This window comes from Triturus cristatus, chromosome 7, assembly GCF_964204655.1.
Source record: "Triturus cristatus chromosome 7, aTriCri1.1, whole genome shotgun sequence".
In the NCBI taxonomy this organism is placed as follows: Eukaryota; Metazoa; Chordata; class Amphibia; order Caudata; family Salamandridae; genus Triturus; species Triturus cristatus.
Window position 1 is genome coordinate 82129815 of NC_140590.1, and position 13024 is coordinate 82142838.

Consider the following 13024-nt stretch of genomic DNA (forward strand, 5'->3'; position numbering starts at 1 on the left):
CAGCTAATCTCTGCTATTGGAATGGCAAAATATTATCTTGACATACACACTCTTGGCCTCTATGTTAGTAAGCCACCATGCCATTCTCTACACACTATGCCAATGCGTGGGTCTTGACAAACCCAGTGTTGCTATCTGAGCATTAGTGGTGGGTCCAAGCCGGTCCACCATTTTTAGCCCCTGTTTCTATTATGATTTCTATTTTTGTTTTTGTTCACAGAGCGTTGCCTCATGCCCTGAGTTGTTACCAGGAGCGGTGAGCAGTCCTCCCGAATGCTTACGGGTAAGGGATTTTAAAGTTTGATTTTCAGCAAAACACTATAAAATGCGTAGAACATTTAATTGATTGAATATGTTTTTGCAAGTACAGACAGTACATGTGCACAAAAATGTGAGTCTACTTTGTATCGGTCAAGGTATACGACCTCTTTTCTTTCTCTTTTTCAACAGGTGTCTACCAAATATCCCTGTAGCGCCTACCCACAAGTATTACACAGGTGAAAGTTGGTTGTATCGTTCTAATAAAATTTAATTTTTTGCAAAATTATTCACTCACGTTTAATTGTTTGCAGTAGTATTTATAGCTAGGTCCTGAGGAAGGCCATGATCAATACATCATCACGATTGGCTGAAACATGTAGACCCTCCTATTTTTTGACCAGCACGCTCGTAAATTTTATCAGACCGCACTTACACTGTTTTTTAATCCTTGACACCACGAGATATCTAATAAACTTTTTCTCTCCTGGTAGCCAATTTTAACCTTTCACTTCACACACTGCATAACGCACATTCACTCACACTGCTTCCACGCTCCATTGATCTTAGAAAATCTAGACACAGGATTACATTAAAACATCCACGAGCTCCTCCAAACACCTGAAAGTAGTTGTAGCTCCTTGGCTGCACTAGGCTTGCAGCCAAGAGGAGATCCCAGATGAGGAAGCATGCCACTTCGGTGGGTGGTGGGATTCCGTCCTCTTAAATAGGACTTCCCCAGTTTGTTTCTTTTCCCTGTTGCTGTGCTTTGTGCACTGTCTGTGCTCTCCACGAGACTCACGATCTTGTGTTTTGTCATATATAGAGTGGGGATTTATCCGTGCAGGTCTTTAAAACTTCCCGCAGACCCTTTTCTCACCTGGTTTTGTATTATCCTCCTTGCTATGCCACTGACCAGATCTTTCCAACTGCACATTTTTTTCTACAAAGGTTCTATTAATGCCAAAACACTCAACAATGGAATTCCTTAGAAGTATATTATTTTAACTTCTTGCAAGGCCAAAGTGTAAAATCTGTGTGAAAAGTCACTCTTGCTTTGTATATGTAAAATCTATGACACATCAGCATATTTATTCGCAATTTGTGTTCTGAAAAACCTCTCCCATCTATCTAGATTTATCTAAGGGAAACTATTTGAGACTTTTTCTGCAATTTAGACAGACAAGCAGGTGGGGGCAGCTGGGGAATCTGCCTGCTTGTAAGTTAGTTCATTGCAAGGCTGCTTTGCCACTTGAGTAATCGAACAACTGTTACAGCTGATAAGTCGCCTTGTCCCATCAACCTATCATCTCGTGCCATAATTCCAGGCTTGTACTTGTGAGCATCCATGCTTGTGAGCCAATGGTGCAGAACAGTCAGAAGCTCAATCAACCCCTTGACTTTGTGTGAGCCTCTAGCACCATAAGATTTAGGGCCCCTCCCATTTGAATGTAGGTATCTCTATTTGCATGTATGTATCTGGTAATTACAATACACAAACTTACCCGAAATGAAGGGGTTCACTGTCCAGGGCCAAAGACAAATAGAGAGTAATATGTGATAGGAGCCCTAGCTGCTTCGAGTTCTGTTACTACATTATGATGTAGTGAAGCTATGAAGTATGGAATGGTGTTTTGTTTTGAAGAATATTTTGACATTTCTTGTTCTCATTATTTCAACAGGTTTGATCTCCTGATGAATCAAGATTGAATCTGTGAACAATGACAGATCAATGATTATGGTTGAAAGCGATGATTGAAGACTGAATATTCTTGTCCATTTATAGAGTGCCTTCTTTACTTGGAATGGGTATGCAAACATTTAAATAGTAGTTTGATTTCTTTGGTGGTTTACAGATTGGAATTGCATCCGAGAAGTGGGGGTTATCACTTGTGACACGTGCGCAGCCACCGCACACCAATCTGCTTTGGGCTAAACTGACCTCAGCCAATTAACTAATTGCAAAATGGATTATTTGTACATCATCTGATTCATGACCCTGCATCAGACTCACCAGTAGTCGTTTTTACAGAGTACCGGATGCACTTTGTCTCATCCCCGGTGCACGTTATGGTGTCCTTGGAGTAACAGGAAGTGGAACTTAAATCAAGGCATGAGTGGCAGGTCACATTGGTTTTAGTAGTTTTCGATGGAGGCACTGAATAAAACAAAAAAATACATTATTGTTTTGCATTTTCTGCCAAAGTTTGAAGAATTTGTGCTATCAAGAAAAGGGTCCAGTGCATAACTTGAGCGGGTGTTTGCTGGTTCTGTGCACCGGCACTTAATTATCAACATCGGCAATTATGAAAGTCCACTGTATGGCGGCGATGTTTGACTAGTTCGGAGGTGAGCACATCAGGGCCTGCGCCGCCTTTGCGTCACTTTTTTTGATACTGCGGAGGCATAAAATATGTGCCACACTGCATCCTACTTACAAAGTGATGTATCTAAGCAGATGTGTCACTTTGTAAAGCACTGCGCTCCAATATACCTGCATCAGGTATAATGTATGCAGGGTGGGCATTCCCATGTAAAAAAGCCTTGTATGAGATTTCACTGTACCACTCCTATGACTTGACTGCATCACAATCCATAATGCTGTGACTGTACTGGATGTAGGAAATCATTTGTCTAAAACCCTGTAAAAGTACTCTTTTTGGATGTGAAGAGAGCCTTACCCAACTGACCTTAGCAGGTGAATTTATTAAACCCGGGCGTAGTGCTCCGCTCCGCCCTCGGAGTGTACGTACACGCTGCCTGCTTCGCGGTTTACGAAGTAGGCATAGCAGGCAGCGCTAAGCACACGCCAGGGAGAAGCGGAGCTGCCCGCCGCCTGCCACCTGCCTCCCGCCCACCCTCATTTTAAAATAAGTTAAACTATGATAAAAATAAGATAAAATGCCTTACCTGCAGTGCGGCGTCCCGGTGCTCCCTCTTCCTCGTTGACGGCAACTTCTTTTCAAAAATGCGCATGCGCGGGCTACGCGGAGCGCACGAGTGTGCGTAGATTTGGCCACACTACGCGATGCTCCACGTAGCCCCACTACGCCCACTACGCCCAGGGTTAGAATTTATGCCAGATTGTGCTCCCTCTTTAGACTCTGTATTTTGTGATTTGCAATATACTGAGTTTTTTTATTGCTTCAGTATTCTTAGTTTTGAACTGTGATTAACTGATGGATAATATTATTTCATTTAGGTATGATTAAAGAACTGAAACTAAATCTTTAGGCCTAAACTTTCCCACTCTGTCGTCCTGGGTTCTACCTGACTAAACTGAACTGCCATTTAGAGTGCTTTCAAGAGAGAAAGGTCCAGCACAGAGCACAAAAATCCTACTGAGATTACCACTGCTCGTGGTCCATCAATCGTGGATGGAGAATGGGGCAGAGTGCAAAGTCAGACCCATGTCTAAGTTGGCACCTGAGCATTCTTTATAAGGGTGGGCCAGGGGCACAAATGGGCATCACTAGCAATAAACAAGCAAAGGGCCTTTGGTGCAAAAATCTAGAATTTCTATTTCTTAATTGTCATTCTTTCACATTCGCAATTAGGAAATTGCAATTCCTGATGTAAGTAAACTTCTTTTGTATGGTGACTCTTATTGGGCTGCAAATCCATCTATATCCTGAATATTAATGAGGTAGGTTGCAGCTTGAGACCCTTTAAGAATGTTGGCCATGACAGGGATTGTAGCCTCCTGGGGTCAGCAGATCACTGTGACTGTAATTGCTTTTAATTAAACATTATGAAGATTTCAGCCAGGTTCCAAATGGCCGGTCTGCAACTGAAAATGTCAGTGGATCCATGGGATCCTCCTTTTGCTCTCCTGGTTTAGTACCATAATGTTCTTAGAATAAGGTCGAACATCAATGATGTGTTCTGAGTATCAATTGCTTTGGAGAGGTTCACAAAGGGACATACGTGTAGTAAAGTTACGAGCGTCTCTGCACTCGTGGTGGAGCCTCAGCACTTGTGGCGGAATCTTGGCACTCAGGGATAATCCCCATACGGCATACTCTCTGCAGAGCGTTGCTCAGAGATTTCGACCACGAATGCGAATACTCTGCGCTCGTGACTTTATTACGCATAAGTCCCTTGGCGAATCAGGCCCAAAATGTTAGAAATTAGTAGTCAATAATAGGAACTCTACACCCAGTTGGACAATATATACAATTGGATATAATATTTAGGTCCGATGATATTTCAGACTACCATATTCTGACACACACCAATCTTAAGGAGGGGTGATTGTGCATCACCTTCTGTTGGAACCAGGGTCTGACTGGCCTATTGGGCATTCAGATAGTGACCGATGGGCTGGTCTGACAAATCAGTGTGTGGGACAGCTTTTTACAGGTTTGTGGGCCTGTTTTATGGCCAGGTTGGCGGGTTATTACTGTTGATTTTCCTGATATAACCACTAACATTGCCTTTAATAAACACAAATGCATGAATTCCCACATACTTTGAAAACATCCTATACTGACTGTTTTTAATGGTAATGCTGGCCACTTTTATTTGGGTGGAACACGCTCAGTTGGTGCCAAGGCATGTCAATGAAGTGGCGTATCAAGTTGGTATGTCAATCTCTGCCCCTCGCGGAGACATGCTAGGGTGCCATTGAGGTCCTGGGCACTGATTGGTTAATCCGGCACAAGGGAGTGGTTAGACCTTTCATGTATGATGCAGAGGTGGCGCAACTGACTCATTGACACTACTGAGAGAGATGAGGTATTCATTAAGTGCTGAGAACACAAGTGGTGTCACCTGCAGCCTCATGGCACCTAGAAAGCAATATATTCCTACCTGTGCCAGCATACGTCACGTATGCGTAAAGACTCACGTACATAGCGGCTGCGGGGGAGTGCAGTCATCAGTCGCACAGCAGGTTGAGCTGATTTTCACAGACATGCTGGGGTTACTCAGACTGGCCACCATGTTGCAGTCACTGGAGGCTCCACATGTTCGTAGAAACAAAGTAACTTTTGCGGCATCTAGAGGGAAAATAATTAGATCAATAAAGTATGTTTCATAAATAATTCAGTACAAGGGAGCATTAGTGTGCCGTCAAATTCTTTCTCTCTATAAGACACATTAAAATGCAGCAGATGTCGCTTTCCATTGAGATGGCCTGGCATCGACCCTCACTGTTCTCTTTCAGTCGGAGTGGCGGCCCACTCTCAGGCTGCACCTTCTCTGGGTCATGACGGCCACTGTGTTCATTCTACGTGTTGCTGGGCGCTAAAGCTACTCTATTTCCTTGAAAGTGACCTGACCTGTTCCTCGACTTCTATGGCAAGTCACCTCCATGAATCACTAAACGCAGCAAACCCTAAAGAGATGAGGAAATACCTTGTAGGTCTTGGGGCAATAGACAGCATGGGTACCGGGCACGAGCCAAGGTCTTGGGGCCATAGACAGCATGGGTACCATTCACAGGCCAAAGTCTTGGGGCTATAGACAGCATGGGTACCGGGCACGAGCCAAGGTCTTGGTGCTATAGACAGCATGGGTACCATTCACAGGCCAAGGCCTTGGGGCTATAGACAGCATGGGTACCATTCACAGGCCAAGGTCTTGGGGCTATAGACAGCATGGGTACCGGGCACAGGCCAAGGTCTTCGGGCTATAGACAGCATGGGTACCATTCACAGGCCAAGGTGTTGGGGATATTGACAGTATGGGCACAGGCCAAGGTGTTGGGCCAAGGCCTGTGCCCATTAACCTTGAATGTATTCCTGGAAGGGCATTGGCTACCACACTGCAGGCCCCCTCTTCATAGGTCACAAGAAATCTGAACACATTGTCCCCATCCTTGATGTAACGCCACTGGCCCCACTTTCCGGATTACAGAATGACACCATTTTTTAAAACCAGCTGTATCATCAGCAGAGCCATCAGGGCTAGGACTCTTGACTGTGAACAAAAGCCCGCCCTGACCCTAACAGAGCAGTACAGCAGAGATGATACGTTGCACTTTGCAGCTTTGGCCCTGGAGGCAACTCTGGACACCCTGGATGGAGATAGAAGAGGGGACAGAGGATCAGGCATTTACTCCTGCATACAAATGCGAGTCCCCAGGGCGCGACTGGACGATGGATTTGCTGCTACCTAGCCATCCAGTATCGCTTACTAGTCCTTCCTACAGTCTTGTGGAGCGGACGGGGAGCCTTTCTGTTCCAGAATGGCGCCAGATTCACTTTAGGAGGGTGCAAGGATGGATGTCTGCTTGCTGCCAATCTATAATCGCTCTAGCTGTCCCCGAGTGCATTTTGTCCTTCTTCAGTCTGACTTCCTTTTCTTGATTTATTCTTTCTAGCTACTTTCCAAGAACAAAGATTAGCGAAATTCACTAGTTGTTTGTTTTATGAGACCTAGAAGTCCCCTGTTAAGGTGATATGGAATCAGCTTCTCGGATAATGATGAGGCAGATCTTCTGAGCCAATTCCTCTTAGAACCTGTGCGACAGAATTAGCCCCTTTCATGAGCCACATTATCAGCTTAAGAGCCCTGTAAACTAATCACTTAACTACGTCTGTGATGTCCTAACTTTATAACAATGGGCACCTGAGGCTCGGGCCTCCTCCTAAGGGCCAAAGGTGCTCTACCTGAAGATTAAAGCGACTGTTCCTGTTAGATCGCTCTTATATAACTAACACTTAGCAGCAAGTTTGCTTCTCTATGTTAGAAGTCTGTAGATCCATGCCTCTCTTAAAGTATTGCCCTCTGGTGCCAACATATAGAGCGAATTGAGGACGTTTGCGAGGGGCATCCTGAATGTAGGAAAGGAAGAAAGGTGGTAGGGTCTGGCGTCCATGCTGAGAGGTGCAGGGGCTTGTGTAGTGCCATTTCATCTTTGAAAGATCTTTCTTTTAGAGTTTCAAGGGACTGCAGTGTAATCAAAGAGAAGTGAATCCTTAGAGAGGGGGTTGTTTACTAGCCAAGCAGCTTACTCTTTGGGCACTTTTGACTTTAACTTACCAGTTATGATGGTCTCGGTGAGTGTAGAAATGCATTGATCACCTGCAGAGGCGCAGGCCAGTGTAGGGCCGCTACAAGAACTGGTGCTGCTGACGCACTGCTGACAGGACAGGGCATCTCCTAGAAAAACATAGAAAACTATGAATATTTCCTATGTTCCGTGATTGGATAATTTCTCACACTCTTTCTGTCTTTATCTTATGTTCTGATCATATATTTCACATTCTGAAGTTACCACAAATGCTGATGAATTCTGGGTGACACCTCTGATATTGTCTGGTATTGTAAGTATTGGTTGGGTGTAGTACAGCTCTAATAATCCATGCAGGCAGCTTGGAGGTCCTCAGCCAGGGAAAGCTTGATGAGTCATTTTAATGGCCTTAATTATTTGTTCAATGTGTAGGTTAAATGTTATACTCGCAGTGCAATGTAGTGTCCCTGCACAGAAGGGTGGAGGGCACAAAAGAATGTGTCAAAGGCTTCCTTCCACCCATTGCTTTCCTTCTACAACCACCGGCAAAGGACCCCACCACCTTTCAAGGAAGAAACAAATTGAGGAACACATCAAATCTTCCACATATAGAAACAGGCATACACCCACCCCCGTGGAGCAGTCCATCTTTGTTTGAACCTCTGCATATGGTGGAGGTGGACTTCTCTTCTTGTCCACAGATCTTTCAAGAAAATAAAAACATTCTGCATCCTAAAAATGCCTGTACAACATCAGAAAACTGGTGATCACTCACCATATCCCATCTTGGTAACCAGATGCTTTGTTATGATGGCCAACTAATGTAAGCTTCTTGACCCATCTCTAACAATAAGTAAAGCCGTAGCCTGTGTGAGGGTACCATCCCAGAAACAGTGATTGACAGCAGAGCAGAACTTCTACATAAAACCGACATTTACCTAGCCTTCAATAAAAGACATAAGGTTCCAACTTGCTGAACCATGTGAGCTACCTGAGAGTCTTCCAGGAATCCTCAAATCTCCTCTGAAACATTTGTTGTGTCCCTCCTTACATCGTCTTTGCCCCCAGTGCTGGTCTGTGCTTCTCAGCGATACCTCTTCATTCCACAAACCAGAGACTTCATCAACACTTATCGCAGCCTAGAGAGAGTGCCTGAGTATATCAAAACCAACACATTTACAGCCGAATATTAAACCCCTTCTTCTTCATACTCACCTCTCCATGAAATAAAAAGCAAAAGGATTTGTGCTTGCCTTCACTGTGAAATCTCACTTGATCCAAAACTATAGACAAATATAAGCGCTGGGGCTACGCTGAATATTTATTTGTGGTTAATTTGCAGGTCGGTTTGACACCTGGTGGACTCTATCTTACCTGCGTCTTGCGTCTTTTCCTTGCAACTCCACGGCGAGAGAGGGCAAGCACTCCATGTAGGAGCATCCCTTTGGAGTAGTAAGGAGTCTCGGGGGCTGGGGGCCATGCTAACAGACACAGTACCATGGCATTAGGTGGTAGAAATATATATTTTTCATAACGTGAAGGTTCTAGTATTTTGGGCCAATATCCCTTTGACTTTACATACTTTCTGGGTTTATACTACATCTGGAAGAGATACAAGGATATTTATTTATTTGCCTGCGCATATAATAATATATATATATATATACATATATACACATTGTCTACTGGCGGTCGCCAGTAGATAGTTATAGTTAGGACCTATTTTCCATAGGAAATCCGCAACATTCTATTGGGAATATCTTTGGCGCTGGCTGACGAATCTTCGCGAAATTCTCCAAACTTTTGGCCAGCTCCGCTCCGCTCTTACCCTGAAAGTTTCGTGGTGATTCATGAAGCGGGGGCCGAGAAAAAAGGGGGGTCCCAAAACGCATTTTCCCCATGCAATTTCCCATAGGATCTGTTGTCGCAGCTACAGCCCGAACTACTGAACGGAATTACACCAAATTTGGCACAGAGGTAGTCCTCAGTTCAGACTCGTGTCTTTTGCATAAATGGTGTAAATCTGTTCAGTAGTTACTGAGAAAATTAGGGTAAAAAAGTTAGTGATACCTATGGCCGGGGAGGATCCGCGGACTCTTCACGCACCGTAAGGGCACCCTCCCCGAACCGAGCGCGCACCCTCCCGATCGCACCCTGAATGCTAATTGGCTGTCGAGCGTGTCTCTACATTCGAAACCAGGAACTGTTGGCGGCCATTTTCTGCCTCGGTAGAAGCGAGGCTGAAGAAGCAAGGGGAATAAGTGTGTAAAACATATAAAGGGGGCAGAGTGGAAATACTCTGACCCTCTAGATGGGCGTTGGGTGCGCGGATCCATGGAATATTTTTTTTTTTAAAAACAAGAAGTCATTGGTTGTATGACTACTTTGTACACTGAAAGGTAGGGTGTATATTTTTGTTTTTTAAAGGTAGGATTCTTATTGGTTAACAAAAACAGATTGCAAGGAAGATTATATATGATTAGCTGATATGTTGAAAAGTGAAGCACACTTCCTCTAATGTGTAGGAACATTGTGTGCTAAACTTCTGACCTGTGTGCTCTGTGCAGTGTTCCATGACCTGTTTCTATGGTAACAGGCAGAAGGCAGATTGGGGGAAGGGTTGAAATGTATTTCAGTTGGAAAGGGTTGAAATGTTTAACCAATAGAAATGTGTGTTTGCTTTTGAGTTTATGTGTGAAGGATTGTGATTTGATGTTTACATGTATATGTGTGGGAAATGAAAGGGAAACTTTTCCATTCTTTGCTTTTGCTGAGAGGTGCACAGTGCAGAGATTCTGTAAAAGAAAATATGGTGAGTGACTGATATACTTCTTAATCTACAAAAGAACTTGAAAGATGAGTTATTTAATTGTGAGGGGATGTATGTAGACTATTTTGATTTTAATCAGTCTAATGTATTTCTCGTGCTTAAGTGTAGGGAGTACTTTTTTCTCTAGAATCTTATTGACAGTGTGTGTGCATGTAGAAACCATTCTGTGATAAGCATGTGTGTTTTTCATGTGATTGCAGACAGATAACTGCTGTTTTTATATTTTGGTAGAATTAGAAACCAGTCATTGTTTATGAATTTGTGAAATGAGTTATGTTTCTATACTAAAATGTAGTACTCCTTCTAGATGAAGAAAGGTGTGTTGGTATAGTGAGTATGTGTGCATTTGGGAACCACTGTGAGAGAAGCATTTGGTAACATCATGTATTTGCTGACAGAAAATTGTTTTTAAACCTGTCATGTTGTCAAGTTTTAGTAGCATTAGAAGCTAGTCTTTGCTTATGCATTGATAAAATGAGTCAGGGTTTGACACTAAGGTGCAGCACCATGTACTATTCTCTTCACTGTGGCAGATCTGAAAATTGAAAAGTTTTACCCAAGCACTGTCCAAGAAGTAGTCTGATGATTTAGTCAGTTTCTCAGTACCAAATAGACTGCTTGAAATGTCTATGCAGTATGCATGTAGTGTTCTAACATACTATACACTTGTCTTTTACACCTTCAATTCCCTAGTCAGTATCCACACACTTCCAGGAAACACCCTGTCACTCTCTTTACAGTCCTCTAGTGACCCATTCAATATCATGTACTAATCCATTCACTGTGCCAAAAACCAAACACTTATAAATTCACCAAGACACTCTCTTTCCAGTATTCTAATGATTCAGTCAGTGCCCAAGTATTCATCTAGTGACCCAAAAACTTTTTGGAAACGCTGAAACCACCGCATACCTGAAACCGTGCCTGGTTGTGATCGGATGGAGCGCGACTGCACTGGAAGGTCACTGCTCACTGTAGCGGTGTGTAAAGGCAGATTTCGGACTTACAGCGGTGGGGTAAGGGACCAGGAGAGCTGTTTACTGCCCACGAAATAAGATCCAGGCACGTACTTGGGGATAGAGCGGACACCGCCCACTGGGGCTAGTACTTACGCCAGAGTTTCCGCTCGACACGAACTTGGAGTGCTGAGTTCGGGCCAATCCCTGGGTGACTGTGTCAGAGGTGCTTCAACCAATTACAGTGAGGCATTTCCTTTTAAAAAGTGAGCTGAAAACCATTTCAGATTCTGGCGGCATCTGAGGAAGTTTGGAGAAACGAAACGCGTCATGCCGATGGTTTAATAAAAGGCAGCTTACCTGGTGACCCGTGTGTGCTCCGCTTTCTTTACCAAGGGGAAGTGTGGTTTTGATGTTTTGGGTGCGGCCACTTGCACCGTAAGGAGTACCAGCCCCTCAGTGTTTCAGCGGCAAGTGTGGCAACTTTTGGACAATCCAAAAACTTTTTGGAAACGCTGAAACCACCGCATACCTGAAACCGTGCCTGGTTGTGATCGGATGGAGCGCGACTGCACTGGAAGGTCACTGCTCACTGTAGCGGTGTGTAAAGGCAGATTTCGGACTTACAGCGGTGGGGTAAGGGACCAGGAGAGCTGTTTACTGCCCACGAAATAAGATCCAGGCACGTACTTGGGGATAGAGCGGACACCGCCCACTGGGGCTAGTACTTACGCCAGAGTTTCCGCTCGACACGAACTTGGAGTGCTGAGTTCGGGCCAATCCCTGGGTGACTGTGTCAGAGGTGCTTCAACCAATTACAGTGAGGCATTTCCTTTTAAAAAGTGAGCTGAAAACCATTTCAGATTCTGGCGGCATCTGAGGAAGTTTGGAGAAACGAAACGCGTCATGCCGATGGTTTAATAAAAGGCAGCTTACCTGGTGACCCGTGTGTGCTCCGCTTTCTTTACCAAGGGGAAGTGTGGTTTTGATGTTTTGGGTGCGGCCACTTGCACCGTAAGGAGTACCAGCCCCTCAGTGTTTCAGCGGCAAGTGTGGCAACTTTTGGACAATCCAAAAACTTTTTGGAAACGCTGAAACCACCGCATACCTGAAACCGTGCCTGGTTGTGATCGGATGGAGCGCGACTGCACTGGAAGGTCACTGCTCACTGTAGCGGTGTGTAAAGGCAGATTTCGGACTTACAGCGGTGGGGTAAGGGACCAGGAGAGCTGTTTACTGCCCACGAAATAAGATCCAGGCACGTACTTGGGGATAGAGCGGACACCGCCCACTGGGGCTAGTACTTACGCCAGAGTTTCCGCTCGACACGAACTTGGAGTGCTGAGTTCGGGCCAATCCCTGGGTGACTGTGTCAGAGGTGCTTCAACCAATTACAGTGAGGCATTTCCTTTTAAAAAGTGAGCTGAAAACCATTTCAGATTCTGGCGGCATCTGAGGAAGTTTGGAGAAACGAAACGCGTCATGCCGATGGTTTAATAAAAGGCAGCTTACCTGGTGACCCGTGTGTGCTCCGCTTTCTTTACCAAGGGGAAGTGTGGTTTTGATATATATACATATATACACATTGTCTACTGGCGGTCGCCAGTAGATAGTTATAGTTAGGACCTATTTTCCATAGGAAATCCGCAACATTCTATTGGGAATATCTTTGGCGCTGGCTGACGAATCTTCGCGAAATTCTCCAAACTTTTGGCCAGCTCCGCTCCGCTCTTACCCTGAAAGTTTCGTGGTGATTCATGAAGCGGGGGCCGAGAAAAAAGGGGGGTCCCAAAACGCATTTTCCCCATGCAATTTCCCATAGGATCTGTTGTCGCAGCTACAGCCCGAACTACTGAACGGAATTACACCAAATTTGGCACAGAGGTAGTCCTCAGTTCAGACTCGTGTCTTTTGCATAAATGGTGTAAATCTGTTCAGTAGTTACTGAGAAAATTAGGGTAAAAAAGTTAGTGATATCTATGGCCGGGGAGGATCCGCGGACTCTTCACGCACCGTAAGGGC

At 44.6% G+C, this 13024-nt stretch overlaps 1 protein-coding gene across 1 annotated transcript in view; it reads right to left on the minus strand.

Annotated features, from left to right (window-relative positions):
- LOC146808877 (uncharacterized) overlaps positions 1-13024 on the minus strand; it is a 364940-nt gene that overhangs the window by 12332 nt on the left and 339584 nt on the right. The window contains exons 2-4 of the mRNA XM_085615688.1: positions 7246-7365; positions 5112-5258; positions 2273-2416 (exon numbers count right to left, since the gene is read on the minus strand). Coding sequence (XP_085471814.1) covers positions 2273-2416; positions 5112-5258; positions 7246-7365 — 411 coding nt within the window. The remainder of the gene's footprint in view (positions 1-2272; positions 2417-5111; positions 5259-7245; positions 7366-13024) is intronic.